Consider the following 17,384-nt stretch of genomic DNA (forward strand, 5'->3'; position numbering starts at 1 on the left):
TGGGAGGCTAAGGCAGGAGGACTGAGGCCAGGAGTTCAAAACCAGCTTGGGCAACACAGTGAGATCCCATCTCTATCAAAAAACTTGTTTTAACTAGCCAGGCATGGTGGTGCCTACCAGCAGTCTTAGTTACTTGGGAGGCTGAGGCAGGAGGATTGCTTGAGCCCAGGAATTTGAGGTTGCAGTGAGCTATGACTGCACCACTGCACTCCAGCCTTGGAGACAGAGCAAGACTGTCTCAAAAACAAACAAACAAAAAATATACATATGGGCTTTTATGTGTATGTGTGTATACACACACATACATATATACAAACCTCTGTAGAGATGGCTGGTCTCCACAGAAATACATAAAATATACATTTTTAAGTTTATTTTTAAATTTTTCTCAAGATTATGGTATAAAGTTTTATTTTAAATAACATACCTATTAACATACCACCACATGGGACCAACCTTATCCCAGAAACTATATTCATTACTGACCCTAACAGCAAAGCTCAGAACCTTTTATCATTTATTTTATGTAGTCACTCATTCATTTATTCTCTCATTCAGCAAGCATTCAACCAACAAGGCACATGGAATTTACTACTTATCATTAACTAGGCTGGCACTTGGGGGTGGGGGTTACAATCAAGGTAAAATAAGGTAATTTTCTATAATGATTCAAAATGTAGTGGGAACAAGAAAGAATGCTGGTTAAGTTTGCTTTAGGGAAGATGATGAGGTGAAGACCTCATTGGGGGCAATGCACTAAGAAAAGAAAGTTAGTATGAGGAGCTTGCAGTTGAAGAAAATGATGATGAAAGGGTACGCACAATCAATAGGACTTGACACTCAGCTTATGTGAGAGAAAAATACACGAATACATTTATTGTAATCACATCTAAATTTATGGCTTTGGCTAAGAGTTGGATAGTTGTGGCATAGAATGAGGGAGGGGAAATGTATTTGGGAAGGAAAGAGAAGATGGCTAAAGCCATGGACAGAGTTTGAATAGGCAAGTAAGAAAACAGGGTCAAGAGGCCAGGTGCGGTGGCTCATGCCTGTAATCCCAGCACTTTGGGAGGCTGAGGCAGGTGGATCACCTGAGGTCAGGAGGTCGAGACCATCCCAGCCAACATGGTGAAACCCCGTCTCTATAAAAATACAAAAAATTAGCCAGGCGCGGCAGTGGGCACCTCTACCCCAGCTACGTGGGAGGCTGAGGTAGGAGAATCACTTGAACCTGCAGTGAGCTGGGATTGTACCACTGCAGTCGAGTCTGGGCAACAAGAGCAAAAATCTGTCTCGAAAAAAAAAAAAGAAAATAGGGTCAAGAACAGAGCTCTGGGGAATACAAACCATTTAAAAGTTAAAAGTAGATGCCAGCCACAGTAGCTCACGCCTGTAATCCCAGCATTTTGGGAGGCTGAGGCAGGCACAACACAAGGTCAGAAGATGGAGACCATCCTGGCTAATACAGTGAAACCCCATCTCTACCAAAAAAAAATACAAAAAATTAGCCAGGCGTGGTGGCACATGCCTGTAGTCCCAGCTACTTGGGAGGCTGAGGCAGAAGAATCACTTGAACCTGGGAGGTGGAGGTTGCAGTGAGCTGAGATCGCACCACTGCACTCCAGTCTGGGTGACAGAGCGAGACTCTGTCTCAAAAAAAAAAATCAAAAAAGGAGAAGAAGAAGAACACACCAAAGAACAAGGAGACTCAGGAGACTGCGCTAGCAGAAGAAGTATGGTTAGAAAACCCAAGGGAGGAGGGAGTTTCAAGGATGGAAGGCCAACAGAGTCAAATGCAGAAAAGGCTGGAGGCAGTGGCTTATGTCTATAATCTCAGCACTTTAGGAGGCCAAGGCCAGAAGGATCACTTGAGCCCAGGAGTTTGAGACCAGCCATCTCTGTAAAAAAAATTAGCTGGATGTGGTGGCACTGGTCCCAGCTACTTGAGAAACTGAGGTAGGAGGATCACTTGAGCCCAGGAGGTCAAGGCTGCAGTGTGCCATATTCATGCCATTGCACTCCACTGTAGCCTGGGCAACAGAATAAGACCGTGCCTCCAAAAAAAAAAGTAGAAAAAAGATGAAAACTAAAAAGCATGCAGTACATATGATGATCAAGAGGTCTTTTGAGTGACACCAGAGAGGTTTCAGTGCAGGGGTGGGGTACGACCCCTAATTTCAGTATGTTAAATACTGAGTGGGAGGTACGGAAGTGAAGACTGTAAAGTGGACTAGTCCTTCAAGTAATCTCTCTATAAAAGAAAGAAATGAGGATAAAGAAGGAAAGAACACACCCAAACCAGTGAAAAAAAATGAACCCACATGGAAAGATATATAAATTCTTTTATGATTTTCAGTAGAGCTGAAAATAGTCAGAAGCAGTTAATAAAATGTCAGAAAGGTGAGGAATAACACTTTCTATAAAGAAACCACCAACCAAAGCCAGATAATATAAAAATCATCATGAATCCAAAGATGTACTTTTTAACACAATTTTAGCACATAAACTAAGTTCATTTCTAATCTAAGTTTGAGAAAGAAAAAAACCAAACTTCATTATTTCTTACCAAACTTTGGGGTAGTAAAAGTGAATTCTGGACCATCCTTCCCACCTTCATCTGTGTATGCTGCCATTCGTACCATGTACAATGTGTCACTAGTCAAAGAGGACAATGTATATTCTGTGTGGGAAGAATCCACATTCACAGCTGGAAGAAATAAAGAACTGTGCTTCATTCAACTATTCAATGCTTTTGCTTATTTGGCCTATATTTGGCATTGTGAAAGTATTAAAAAAGAAGCAAAGTATTTTTGTCATAAAACAACTTTTATAATGTTCTGACATAATTTTATGTTCTAAAGCACAACACAGTACTTTTTCAATAAATCCATGAAAGCAACCATAAGGCAAATTCTCAGGTGTTTCCTGAGGCCAATATACTATAAGATGTATAAGAAGAACAGACTTAAATTAGTACTTAAAAGCTTAAGGAAAAAATAACTGATTCTTAATAACTGATACAGTTTTATTACCAGTTTCATTTCCAATGATGGTTCTATAAAATATAGTATAATTTCTGATAAATCCATTCTGAACATCAACAGGAAGTTGGTCCCACTCTAAGACAGCTTCGTTTTTCCCTACTTTTTTTGTCCGAACAGTAGGTCCTTTGGAAGGTGCTGTAACAGAGTGAACACATTTGCTAACTGAAAATCATTTAGAATCTAGTAAAATTTCCTTGTCATAAAATTATTTGAACATAATGAGATACATCTTTATTTAAAAGTGATAAAATGTTTTTGTTAATACAAAGCCCTAAACTGTTTTTTTTTCCAAAGAAGTGAGTTTGGACTTACGAGCTTGTTTAAGGTATGCCTTTATGGATTCAGGGCTTCCTGGTCCGTCAGCATATACTGGAGTAACTGTTATCAAATAGCATTTGCTCTCTGCTAAGTTCCCTAAAGCAAGAATAGCAGATTAAGCATGTTTTTCCATAATGAAAAAGTCAAGTTAATACCATAATTTATTTCTACATTATAATTTCATGACCACTTAATTTTCTATTAAACCTGCAGTTTTCTAAGTAAGCATTGCCTTTTGCATACTGGATTCAAGCTTAATCAGGTAAAACTGTCTGTAAAAGTATTGCCAATGCAGTGGATAAAAAATACATTGTTAAGAATAATGATGGTATTTACATTTAGAATTTATAAAACAATGATCTCAAATTACTCTGGATTTTATAGAGTCTGACAATTTTTGTTATGTCTTACCTACAAGAGAGAACAGCCTAAGGAGCAAGACGACTAAAGTAGGAAGACCTAGGGAAAGCACTAATGGCCCTAGTTTGCGAATTGGAAAAAAGGGTAACTTAAAAAACTTCCTTGGCCGGGCGCCGTGGCTCATGTCTGTAATCCCAGCACTTTGGGAGGTTAAGGTGGGAGGATCACTTGAGGTCAGGAGTTTGAGACCAGCGTGGCCAACATGGTGAAACCCCCCTTTACTGAAAATACAAAAATTAGCTGGGCATGGTGGTGGGAGCCTGTAGTCCCAGCTGCTTGGGAGGCTGTGGCAGGAGAATCACTTGAACCCAGGAGGCGGAGCTTGCAGTGAGCCGAGATCGCACCACTGCACTCCAGCCTGGGCGATAGAGTGAGACTCTGTCTCAAAAAAGCAAAAACCAAAACAAACTTCCTTTATTTTTATCTTTTTTAGCATGCACCACTAAAATTTTTCTTTTTTATACAGCATATTATCTGTACATATTAGAAAATGTTTTATTGAAATTTATACCTTCAATAAGAATGTATATTCCTTAACTATTACTCATGAAGTTACATGCTCCTTTACCTTCTTAAACAGAGTGATTTTACCTTTTCTTAATGATCCAATATTACCAAAAAATGAACAATTTTTATATTCTACTCTAATGTGATGCTTTCAGGGTTACTGACCAACATACGACTACCTACCCAAACTTAATGTCTCCACAACCTATGCTAGCTTCTATTTTTTTTGAGATGGAGTTTCATTCTTGTTGTTCAGGCTGGAGTGCAATGGCATGATCTTGGCTCACTGCAACCTCCGCCTCCCGGCTTCAAGACATTCTCCGGCCTCAGCCTCCCAAATGGCTGGGATTACAGGCATGTGCCACCACGCCTAGCTGATTTTGTTTTAGTAGAGATGGAGTTTATCCACGTTGGTCAGGCTGGTCTCGAACTCCCGACCTCAGGTGATCTGCCCGCCTCAGCCTCCCAAAGTGCTGGGATTACAGGCGTGAGCCACCGCATCGGCCACTTCTTTAAAAAGTTTCTATTGGCTCTGAGCAGTGGTTCACGCCTGTAATACCAGTACTTTGGGAGTCTGAGGTAAGAGACTCGCTTGAGGCCAGGTGTTGGAGATCAGCCTTTGCAACACAGTGAGATTCCCTCTCTACAAAAAAAATAAAATTAGCTGAGTGTGGCAGCATGTGCCTGTAGTCCCAGATACTCCAGAGGATGAGGCAGAAGGGTCACTTTAGCCTGGGAGTTGAAGGCCGCAGTGAGCCATGATCATGCCACCATACTCTAGCCTAGGCAACAGAGTGAGACCTTGTATTTATTTATTTTTTTTAAAGTTTCTATAGTTATTTCCAGCCTGTTTCAGGACTTCCTAAGCTCCACCATGTTTTTAATTTGATAAAGTCAGTAAACTAGACAACCAAGCTTATTAAAACTGTACACTAATAACAGGTAAGTCCAAACAGCCTGTATTATGACTAAAGCTCAAAAACTTTATGGCAGGAATCTCTCTGCTTAGGGCTTTTCTCTAATTAACCATATTATTCACAGCTGAATTCTAATTATTAATTATCAACAAGAATATAAACTGAGTTTTTTTTCTCTTCAAAGTTGTTTTATCACTTTATAACCACTTAAGCAGCACCATAACACACAGACTGGAGCGCTACGATTCATTACTTCTGTCCTTTGTTACTACTTCCAATTGAAAGACATAAGGAAATCTGAGTTCTAGTTCTGCTTCCTCTAGCTGATGGTTCTAAGACATTAAACAAGTCATCCAGATGCTCTAGGAAACTATTTTCTCATCTGAAGGATGAGGTACAGAGAACATATAACTAATCAGCAGCAAAAGTTGGACTCTTATATTTCTCTATACTCTATAGTTTTAGGAGTTTTCCCTTGACAATAAAATCATATTGGGGTACAAAAAGAAGAAAGTATTAACCCCACTCTGTTCATAAAGAGACTGTAATTCAGAGAGGTTAAGTATGACTTGCGGAAAGTCACACATCTAGTAAGTAGTGAGGCTATGATAAATTGGAAGTCTTTTCAACGGACCAAAACACTATAAGCAAAAGAAAAAGCTGCCTAAAGAGTTAGAAAAAGGATATCAATTTAAATGTTTCTAGCCAGGTATACCTCTTAAATGGGTGCGATGCACGGTACCATCTTCTTGTTGCCAGTCTGCGATACAGGGTGCTTTATCTGATAACACACACCACTCAAGTATATATTTCTTTACAGATTCCCTTGGAGTAGTCCATTCTACCCAAAGCATGTTATCTTTGGGGAATGCTTTAAGATCCATTACAGGGTGAGTAGCTTTAAAACAAAGTTTGAATATTGAAATAATAAATATTAACAAATTTGAAATTTCCATATTTTACAGTCATTTCCAAAACATGTGATTTATCAATTTTTGTAGCATTATATTTCCTTGCATAAAAGCACTTTATTATAACTTACAGGTAAAGTAGTCAATTTTTAAACTTAGATTTTGCTTCCCCGCTGGGCATTGTGGCTCATTCCTGTAATTCTAATACTTTAGGAGGCCGAGGCGGGTGGATCACTTGACATTAGGAGTTCGAAACCAGCCTGGCCAACACGGTGAAACCCCGTCTCTACTAAAAATACAAAATTAGCCAGGTATTGTGGTGCGCGCCTTTAATTCCAGCTACTTGGGAGGCTGGTGCACAAGAATCGCTTGAAGCCAGGAGGCAGAGGCCAAGATCGTGCCATTGCACTCCAGCCTAGGCAACAGAGCAAGACTGTGTCTCAAAAAGAAAAAAAAAATTTGCTTTCCCTAAATTCTTCAAATGTTTTCTAAGTTTGTCATTGCAACTTTTCTTCTTTGAAAGCTACAAATAAAGCTTCAGATAAACATTTCAGTCATATGTATACAAAGTTCTCAAAATCTTGAAATAATATTTTAAAAACCAGGTAAGTAATCAGAATATGCTTAAATGAATGAAGTAGCTTACTGTGAAGTTTAAGTGAGCATGTAGTGATGGAAATGTTTCTTGCATCCTGATGAAATTTGTCTGCTGACTGATTCCTAAAAATGCAATCACTAGCTGGGTTTGGTGGCATATGCCTGTAATCCCAGCACTTTGGGAGGCCAGGGGAGATCGCTTGAGCTCAGGAGTTCGAGACCAGCCTGAGCAACCTGGCGAAACCCAGTCTCTAAAAAAAAGAAAATCATTATTTATAAAATTTAAAAAATTAAAAAATAAACAAGTGATTATCCCTGATACTGAGGAGACAGTCTTAGATAACTTGTGTTTTTTATGGGAGCCCTGTCCATACCTAACCACCATTTTTCCACCCAAGAGTCAGGCTCCATCTCATAGATACAAACCTTGAAAGCCACAGGCAGGGATAGTTAAAACAGCTGCATCTGATTTGCCAACAAGATTTCTTGCTGTTAGAGTTGCTACATAGCGATCATTTGTGAGATTTACTGTCAGTTTTGTGGCATTAACTGTGTAATTTTGTAAATGTGATTTCCATCTTGTGAGAGTCACTTCATAATCCAAGATTTTTCCATTGGCTTCAAAAGGAGGCAATGTCTGTAATAAAATAGTTTATTTTTAAAAATAATTTCATAAATCTTGAATAAAAAATCAGTTGTTCTTCATATTCACAAATCATGCCATTATGTCAAATCTCTAAATATTTAACTGGAAAGGATTCACAATCTCCATTTTAAATTCGGTTCTAAAATAAAACTAGTACATACTAAATGAAGAGTAAAAGCATGACCTCAACTAAAAGAGGGTAAGTAGCATCATTCTGTTAGCTTTTGGTTCTGTATCAATTCTGCACTGTGGCTATGTAGGTCTGAATTATTTATTTTATGCTTGAGTATTTTTCTACCTTCTTTTTTAGTATGATCTACTCATGCACTTACCAGCATACATTTTGATTATCACAAACTTTTATTATTTTCTGAGGTACTCTGGAAAATTCCAAAGTACAAAAACAACATTCCTCTTCTTATAGAACTTATACTTTCACAGAACTGTACTTAAATACCTATAAGGTATTATTTGTAGTTTATGAACCTGACTTCTATATAATATTAATACATATAAAGCATTACCTTTCTATTTAGTAAAAATAGTAATCAAATGCTTTGCTATTAAGATGAATAAAAATTTATTTATTTAAAAGACCTCCATTCATAATACCATACAAAATGTATTTATAAGGGCTGGGCGCGGTGGCTTATGCCTGTAATCCCAGTACTTTGGGAGGCCGAGGCAGGCAGAACATGAGGTCAAGAGATCAAGATCATCCTGGCCACCATGGTGAAACCCCGTCTCTGCTAAAAATACAAAAATTAGCTGGGCGTGGTGGCACGTGCCTGTAGTCCCAGCTACTCAGGAGGCTGAGGCAGGAGAATCACTTGAACCTGGGAGGCAGAGGTTGCAGTGAACCAAGATCACGCCACTACACTCCTGCCTGGCAATGGAGCGAGACTCGGTTTCAAAAAAAAAAAAAAAGATTTATAAGAGATAAAATATAAATGTGATTTTTTACCTTCCACACGAGTTGTATAGTTCTGTAGCCTTGAGTATGGGATGGATCTATTTTATACCAGAAACTTGGTGCTTTAGATGGTCCTAAAGAAAAGACATAAACTCCTTAAAATAAAAAGGTTTTAACAGTAAAATAAAATTCTGCAAATTATTCTTTTACTTTGTTCTTAGTACTCTTGCCCTCCAATTGCATGGTGTCTCTACCTCTTTGCATTTTCCCATCCCAGCACAAAACACCTGGCTCTTCCTTTAGTCGGGGTGATAGCCTGATATTCCAATTATACTGGAACTCTTTTCTAACCTCAAAATTGTAAAGGTAAAAATGTATTCTGAGCAACAACTAAAGAGGCATCACTCTTTCTTATAACTTCATGTTCTTTATTCTGTTTGTGTGCTGGCACTGTATTTATCTACTTGAATCTCCTGTACCAGCAGCCTTTTCCCAGCCTTCCTGGTCTGCCTGTCCTCACTTCCGTTTTGTCGTCTGTAATTGCCTCTTCATGATCAACACAACACTGCTTAGATTTTATTCAACTCCTCTCTTATTCTATTAAATACCAGGTCTTCTAATTATATTTATAAAAATTTTAAAAGTTAGTTAATATGATTTTTTAAAGAAAAAACGAACTTTTTAAAATAAACTTTTTAACAGTAAAAAATAAAAATGAAATAAATATAAGTTGATACTACTTATCGCTGAAAATCAAACTGGAAAATCTATTTAAACACATTGCTTACCCCTAAATATTCATAGGAATAATAAAACAAATTAAGATAAATGTACTAAAATAAGTTTATTACTTTATATAAGGATGATTGACAGTGATGGGATGTAATAAAAACTAATTCATAGTATTGTCGTGATAATCACTAACCATCTGAAAAAGCAATCCATAAAACATAGTGTTTTTTTTCCAGAGACAGTGTCTCGCTCTGTTGCCCAGGCTAGAGTGCAGTGGATGACTATAGTGAACCATAACCTTCAGCTCCTAGGCTCAGGTGATCTTCCCACCTCAGTATCCCAAGTAGCTGGGGTTTGGTCACCATACCCAGCCAAAACATAAATTGTTAAATACCAGTAATTAAATTCAGTTTTAAAAATACCTGTAGTATTAATTTTTCAAAACTTTTATAATAGCCATTAAATGTAGCATATAATTTTTAATTTAATTTTTAGCAATAAGTAATATCAACTGACATTTCATTTTTACTTATCATTGTTAAGCTTTTTGTAAAAAATTTGTCTTAAAAAAAATCAATGGCATTAACTGATTTCTCAAAATTTTTATGAATATAATAACAAGATATGGTTAGTCAGTAGAATAAGAAAGGAGTTGAATAAAATCTAAGCAGTGAGGCTGGGTGTGGTGGCTCGTGCTTGCAAACCCAGCACTTTAGGAGGCCGAGGGATGTGGTTCCCTTCAGTTCAGTAGTTCAAGACCAGCCTGGGCACCATGGCAAAACCTTGTCTCCACAAAAAAATACAAAAATTTGCTGGGCACGGTGATGCATGCCTGTAGTCCCAGCTATGTTGGGGGCTGAGGCACGAGGATCGCTTCAGCCTTGGAGGTAGAGGCTGCGGTGAGCCGTGTTCATGCCACTGCACTCCAGCATAGGCAACAGAGTGAGGCACTATTTCCAAAAAAAAAAAAAAAATTTAAGTACTGATATGTTAATCATGAAGAGGCAATTACAGACAACAAAACAGAAAGGATAGGACAGGCAGACCAGGAAGGCTGGGAAAAAGGCTGCTGGTACAGAAGTTAAAATAGATAAATTCACATGAGTACAGTGCAGCACTCAAACAGAATAAAAAACATGAAATTATTTTTAAAAATTATGAGCTGGAAATATTTCCTAACATAAAGAGAACCCAGAGACTTCATTCACTCATTGATTTGACAAAGATTATGTACACTTGTCCATTAAAAATGCACACAGGCACTAACCACAATATTTTACCTACATTTTAAAGTATTACATTAATTCCTCCCCATGTATCTCATTTTAAGAATTCCTGGTCAAGACAAAGCAATCTGGCTGAGGACTCCCATAGCAGCAATAGCAAAACTGATTTCTTTCTCAGCATTTATGAGAGAAATCTTAGGGAGAAGGGTACTTTTCTGCCTTTGATGTTCTCAAGTCACATGACCTAAACCTCTAGAAGAGCTGGAAGTAAAGGGATATAGGTGGTAGGGGATTTTTTCAGCCACAGCTACTGCCATTGATAACTAAGAGGTGAGTCTGTGATAGGAAGGTCTCAAAATGAAAAATCTATGCCACAGGATTATTTCTTGAACTTAGTAACATCAGCTGCTTTGCAGTGAGGATCTTACTTTAGACTGTACACTCTTTTTGTGCCTTTTTTATTCTATACCATATATATTATCTATAGGAGAAAAAAGGAAAATAAAAACTAACCAACCAAAATTCCAGATCAACCGCTTCCCAGGGGCTTATCAAGTGCTATTAGAAAAAAAATGAATAAAAGGTATAATACAAGTATCTTTTTGATAGTGAGGATCTAAGGTATAGTTTGCTAGACAGTGTGATTTTAATGATTCAGGATATGATTCTCTAGTTAGGAGTATCTCTGGAGAAGTCTCCTTGAATAAAATGTTCTAGACTTATCAACAGTTAAGTCAACGGTTTTCTGATAGTATCTAAGTCACCATTCCATGATGAATTTTTTTTTTTGAGACGGAGTCTCGTTCTGTCACCCAGGCTGAAGTGCAGTGGCATGATCTTGGCTCACTGCAACCTCCGCCTCCCGGTTTCAAGCGATTCTCCTGCCTCAGCCTCCCGAGTAGCTGGGACTACAGGCGCCCACCACCACGCCCGGCTAATTTTTGTACTTTTTAATAGAGAAGGCGTTTCACCATATTGGCCAGGCTGGTCTCAAACTCCTGACCTTGTGATCCGCCCACCTCGGCCTCCCAAAGTACTGGGATTACAGGTGTGAGCCACCACACCTGGCCTCCATGATAATTTAATTAGGTATCAAATAGACTTACACTATCAATGATCCATATTCAATTTTACATCTTAATGTCCTTAAAAATGAAAACGTAAAAATATTGCAGTTTGAATAAAATGATCACAAACTAAGAAGCAATGAGGCTATATTATTAAAACCAGAACCAATTCACATCCGGAATTCCAATAGCTTTACTTCTTCATATACTCATTTACTTACTATCTTCATAGGTGATCCCACTTGCTTCTTCACTCCAGTCACTCCAGTATCCCTTACCATCTTCCTTCATACAGCGAATCCTAAACACATATTCTGTAAAAGGTTTAAGGTCTTGGACAGTGAATGAAGATCGGGTGGATGCTGTGTCTTCAGGAGGAATCTGAAACAAAGCAAATCAACCAACAGAAAACCTCAATTAGTAAGGTCTTCTAAATTGTGTTAAAATTTAGAAACTTTTTTTTTTTTTTTTTTTTTTAGGCACAGCCTTGCTCTCTTTTGCCCAGGTTGGAGTGCAGTGGTGCGATCTTGGCTCAACACAACCTCTACCTCCCAGGTTCAAGCGATTCTCCTGCCTCAGCCTCCTCAGTGGCTGGGATTACAGGTGCCCGCCACCACTCTCAGCTAATTTTTGTATTTTTTTAGTATCAACAAGATTTCACCATGTTGGCCAGGCTGGTCTGTAACTCCTGACCTCAAGCAATCCACTTGCCTCGGCCTCCCAAAGTGCCAGGATTACAGATGTGAGCCACTGCGCTCAGCCTAGAAACTATTTATTTGAGACAGAGTCTCCCTCTGTCGCCCAGGTTGGAGTGCAATGGTGCAATGGCGCGATCTCAGCTCACTGCAACCTCCGCCTCCTGGGTTCAAGTGATTCTACTGCCTCAGCCTCTCGAAACTATTTTACTGACACAAGACTAATACATTAAACTCAACCTCTGGAGACAAATAAGTGTAAGTTAAAAAGCAGTCCAAATCAGTAAAGTTATTAGGTTTTAGAAGTATGGAAACATCTATTATCTTTCCTTTTTTCCCTTTATTTCTTCCACAGGGCCTGTAATATAACTTAGGATTTCTACAGGAAACAGATGACACACTCCATTTAGAATAATTCAAGGAGGGCTTCATAAAGGGACTACATGCAGAGTATATGGAATCCTTAGACAGTGCAGTTAGTACTCTGGGACTTAGAGCTGTTTCTACCTCTAGGCCCAAAGGGATGAGGGAAAGTACCAGAACCTGAAAGAAGCCAGTCAGCTAGAGAGGGCTGTCTTGACAGGCAGTGACCCTAAGTTGAGAGACGGGGCTAGGTGTGGTGGCTCACACCTGTAATCCCAGCACTTTGGGAGACTGAGGTAGGTGGATCACCTGAGGTCAGGAGTTCGAGACCAACCTGGCCAACATGGTGAAACCCCGTCTCTACTAAAAATACAAAAATTAGCTGGGCGTGGTGGCGCACACCTGTAATCCCAGCTACTTGGGAGTCTGAGGCAGAAGAATCGCTTGAACTAGGGAGGTGGAGGTTGCAGTAAGCCAAGATCATGCCATTACACTCCAGCCTGGGCAACAAGAGCTAAACTCCATCTCAAAAAAAAAAAAAAAAAAAAAAAAAAAAGATAGCCAGTTACTGAGAGGAAGCAGGGAAAATCAACATGCCAATTTCACTTTTCTTCTATCTGTCTTCTCTCCTGCCTAGTCCCTTCCTTCCATTAACCACAGTCACAAGGAAGCTATAAAGAATGGGAACCCACAGATGCAGTCTATATAGGTCAGCATGACACAATAAAGAGAAGGGTAGAGCATAGATGTGGACAGGCAAAAGGAAGATATCCAGCCCAATCAAGAAAAACGAAAGTTTTCCTGGCTTTTAAACTTGGCTTTCAGAAAAAAAGAAGAAATTAAATACAGATAAATAACTGGTCATATTACTCTGATAATTTAATATTGGATACAAAATAAACATCAGTCTTTTTTGTAGCACTGAATTAAGATTCTATACTTAATATCACATTTTGAAGGACTTCAGGTATGTATATTCTCTGTACAACATGAAGCATTAATCCAATTTTGTTTTATTGCTTTTCCTGATTGTATTCTGAGCACTTTAGATAAGTGGGGTAAGGAGAGAAGTAGTAAAGTCATGAGCCCAATTCCCTAACAAGCTCACTGTGACTAGAGCAACAAAAGCAAAGACATACTGTTTGTGATAAATGGAATCAAAACAGAGAAGAGTATGGATAACTGAATGCTATGGTGATAGCCTTTTTAAAAGCTCCAAGTATTTCTTTTGCTGGTAGCATCATCTTTGGGTATACTATCCTTTTCAGTCTTACAAGTTCCCTACCAATCCCTTCCTCTACCTCAGTGGTTGGCAAACTTTCTATAAAAAGGTAGATAAAATATTTACTAATATTTTAGGCTTGTGGGCCAGAGACTCTCTTTGCAACTACTCAACTCTTCCACTGTAGAATAAAAATAGAGACAATATGTAAAGAAATGAGTGTGGCTGTGTTCCAATAAAACTTTATTTACAAAAACAAGTCACAGGCTGATTTTGGTGGACTGCAGCACACCAATCCCTACACTAGCTACCTTATCCTTATAATCTCTTGATTTTTGCTCCTCTACTTAATTTGCTTCTTATTACTTGTATTCTTTGTAACTCCCATCAAAAATGCCATTTCTAGGCTGGTAGTGGTAGCTCACATCTGTAATCCCAGCACTTTGGGAGGCCCAAGGTAGGAGAATCGCTTAAGGCCAGGAGTTTGAGACCATCCTGGGCAACATGGCAAGACTTCATCTCCACAAAAAATAATAATAATTTTAAAAAGCCAGGTATGGTGGTGCACACCTGTAGTGAGACTAAGGCAGGAGGATCACTTAAGCTCGAGTTCGAAATTGCAGTGAGCCAGCGGCCTGGGCAAATGGAGACACTGTCTCTGGAAGAAAAAAAAAAGCCATTTCCTATCACCCTATATCATTTTCATGTTTTACTTAAAGGCTACTGTATTTAGCAAAACTGTATTTTCTATCTGGATATCTTCCTGATTCCCCTTGTTTGAAATGACCCAGAAGAGGTATCAAGCAAAATATTTCACATACCCAGAAACTTAAAGACATTTAGAGAATGACTGAAACTTTTTAAGATTAGAGGGTTGAAAGAAGGACTATTTGAATAAACAGTAACTTTCAATTTACCTGGCTCCAAGTTGAGGCATCTTTGGTCCTATACTGAATATTATATTTTAGTATTATAACACTCTTAATACTTGGGTTGGTCCACGTCAATTTTAAGATACTAGACAGTTCCTCTGAGTTGATCACTGATAAATTATGTGGCGGATTGGGCTTCACTGAAAAATAAAATAAATCCTAAGGTTTATTATGTTTTCCAATTTCATATACAAACTCAAATATACTCTTTATATTGTCCTTCCTTTATTTTACAATATTCATTCATCCTTACCAAATGAACTAATTTCTCTGAAAATTATGCTATGCTATATACCTTATAATGGAAAAAAAAAGATTTCTAAAGAATCTTTAGTTCTCCTTGTTAGTTTACTACATTCGTTACTCTCTTCAGGTTCGTATGTCAAAAGACAAATATTTATGATATCAAATTTTTAAAAAAGAGAATAAAAATGGAACATACATACTGTAATTACAATGGTGTAAGATGTTTGAGAACAGAAAACATTCAAAGTGAAAACAGCTGTTAAGTGTGGCTGGATTATGGATATTTTCCTTTTTCCAAATTCTATTTGATATTACTGATAAAATGGCTTCATAAAAATCACTAAGATAAATGCTTGTTTCTACATTAATTAAAATCTAAAATCTACATTAATTAAAATCTAAAAAATTAAAATCTAAAAACATTAATTAAAATCTAAAAATCTACATTAAAATCTAAAAAAAATCTAAATATAAAAATTAATTTGTAAACTACTACAGTGTCAAATAAACTCTCAAATTCAGGTTTATAACTACCTTTATATACAGGATCAAAATTGATATGATCTGATGTAACCTTCCCAAGGGCATTCTCTGCTTCTACCCAGACTTCAATGTTGACAAAATACACAGTAGAATAATCAACAGTGCATGAGGTGGGGGTGTCACGTTTTGCTTTGCAATCAGCAAACTTGTGTGTTGCCCTAAATACAAAAAATTGAAGAATCAGTCATTAAAAACACATCTGAAAAAATTAGAGTGAAAAAAATTACTTGCAAAGAGTTTGATGAGACCTAGATTGTCGTAGCAAACTTTGCAATAAAACTGCTGGTCACTAACAAAATTTCTTTAAAATTAACCATTCTTTAAAATTAACTTTGATCTATATCTTAAAACATAAAATTATTTTCAAATTTGTAGTCTAAAAATATTGTGCTTTAAAATTTTATGCTCCATCCCCACTGACTCCTCTCCAAAAATTATCTATTTCCTTGTGATCCCAGTGCTGTTTTTTCTTTTTCCTAAAACAGAACCCTTACTGTACCACAAATTTCTTTAAGCACAATATGCTAAAAGGTGACAGGAGGCTAGGTGTAAGAATTTCTATCACCCCTTAGCCTTTAGTCTTAGGGCTAAAATCTCTTAGCCTCTTTCTAGTCAAACTTAGGCAACTACTTTCTGATTTCTATCACCATGGAAAGTTTCAAGTAATATTACTATATTTATTTATAATTATATAAATTATGCCTCAATTAAAAATATTTATCTACAACACTGTTTTTAAAAATAGAAGGATAAACCAAACCCCAAATTGAACCAAAACAAAAATGGTTAGTCTCTAAGGAGAAGAAGGAAATAAGGTAGAGGATTCAGGAATAGAATATAGACTTTTCTGAACATGCCTTAATACTATTAATAGATTTGACTTTTTGGATTGTTTTATATAATTATTAAGAAAAATTCCTAAGAATCAAAAGCAAAATGAAACATATGAACTTGTGTACTGAGTATGTAGTATAACCACATAGAAAAGAACTATTCCAAGTAACATTAAAACACAGTAATCTGACTATTACACATCCTTCATAGAGAAAAACAATCTTAAAATCATTCTTGGTAATCATTTTGTTGGTGCTAATACTGGTGTTATTATTCTGCAGCTGCTGTATTAACCGTAGGATAAAGCAAATGAATAATTATATTAGTGTTGTTGTGAACTATGTTTTTCAGTTCATAAGAAAGAAGATGTAGATGTCAGGTAAATGTAATTATGTAAAAACCTATAGCCCTAATTTTAAACTGAAAATATCAGTATGAATTTGTATTTTTAAAAGATAGTATTATATCTCAAACCACAAAACATATCCTAGCTCTTTCGACCGAAAAAATCTAAAAAATCTAAAAACTATGACAAACCAGTAGTGATGAATTCCTGTGGCACCCTGATTGTAGTCTGTAAATATTATTTCACACTAAATGAAACCAGAGAGTTTTGGGAAAAGGTTGATTCCAGGTCTGGGTGAGGAAATACATAAGATGACCCTGTAAAAGCATGTTATATCAGCTATCAAAGGCTAAGGAAGTTGTGTCAAGACGATGAATGAGCCGGGCGGGGTGGTGGGTGCCTATAATCCCAGCCACTCGGGAGGCAGTGAGCCAAGATCACGCCATTTCACTACAGCCTGGTCAAAAGAGCAAAACTCTGTCTCAAAAAAAAAAAAAAAAAAAAAAAGATGAATGAGCCAATTTGAATAAACTGCCACTGATCAAAGATGGGACAATCCATAACGAATTAAAACACATCAAATATGTTTAAATATAAATTCATAATGAGAAAGAAAAGCCCTCATTATTCTACCTTTGGAGGATACTAGGGAATCAACTCATTATAAAACTGGTAATTAAGGAAAAATATTATACCTATCTTGCTTCTCTTATCTGAACTGTACTTCAGGGTAAACCACAGTTGATAAAGGCAAGTTTTTCTTTAAGTATTTCAGCTAAAACAAACAAAACACAGAATACCACAGTTTTGTAATTTATATACAAATTATAATCACTGATGACTGCTCAAAGCTGTGAGGGAAATACTAGTGGGAAAACAACATGGTTAAATTTCGGAAACATTCT

At 37.2% G+C, this 17,384-nt stretch overlaps 1 protein-coding gene across 4 annotated transcripts in view; it reads right to left on the minus strand.

The window, feature by feature from the left end:
- IL6ST (interleukin 6 cytokine family signal transducer) overlaps positions 1-17,384 on the minus strand; it is a 58,173-nt gene that overhangs the window by 11,963 nt on the left and 28,826 nt on the right. For all 4 annotated transcript variants that reach the window (XM_024247062.3, XM_024247064.3, XM_024247063.3 and 1 more), the window contains 9 exons: positions 15,291-15,457; positions 14,496-14,650; positions 11,520-11,679; positions 8,325-8,407; positions 7,141-7,351; positions 5,922-6,104; positions 3,357-3,458; positions 3,033-3,179; positions 2,567-2,707 (listed from right to left, as the gene is read on the minus strand). In XM_024247062.3, the coding sequence (XP_024102830.1) occupies positions 2,567-2,707; positions 3,033-3,179; positions 3,357-3,458; positions 5,922-6,104; positions 7,141-7,351; positions 8,325-8,407; positions 11,520-11,679; positions 14,496-14,650; positions 15,291-15,457 (1,349 nt within the window). The remainder of the gene's footprint in view (positions 1-2,566; positions 2,708-3,032; positions 3,180-3,356; positions 3,459-5,921; positions 6,105-7,140; positions 7,352-8,324; positions 8,408-11,519; positions 11,680-14,495; positions 14,651-15,290; positions 15,458-17,384) is intronic.

The sequence above is a fragment of the Pongo abelii genome, chromosome 4, assembly GCF_028885655.2.
Source record: "Pongo abelii isolate AG06213 chromosome 4, NHGRI_mPonAbe1-v2.0_pri, whole genome shotgun sequence".
In the NCBI taxonomy this organism is placed as follows: Eukaryota; Metazoa; Chordata; class Mammalia; order Primates; family Hominidae; genus Pongo; species Pongo abelii.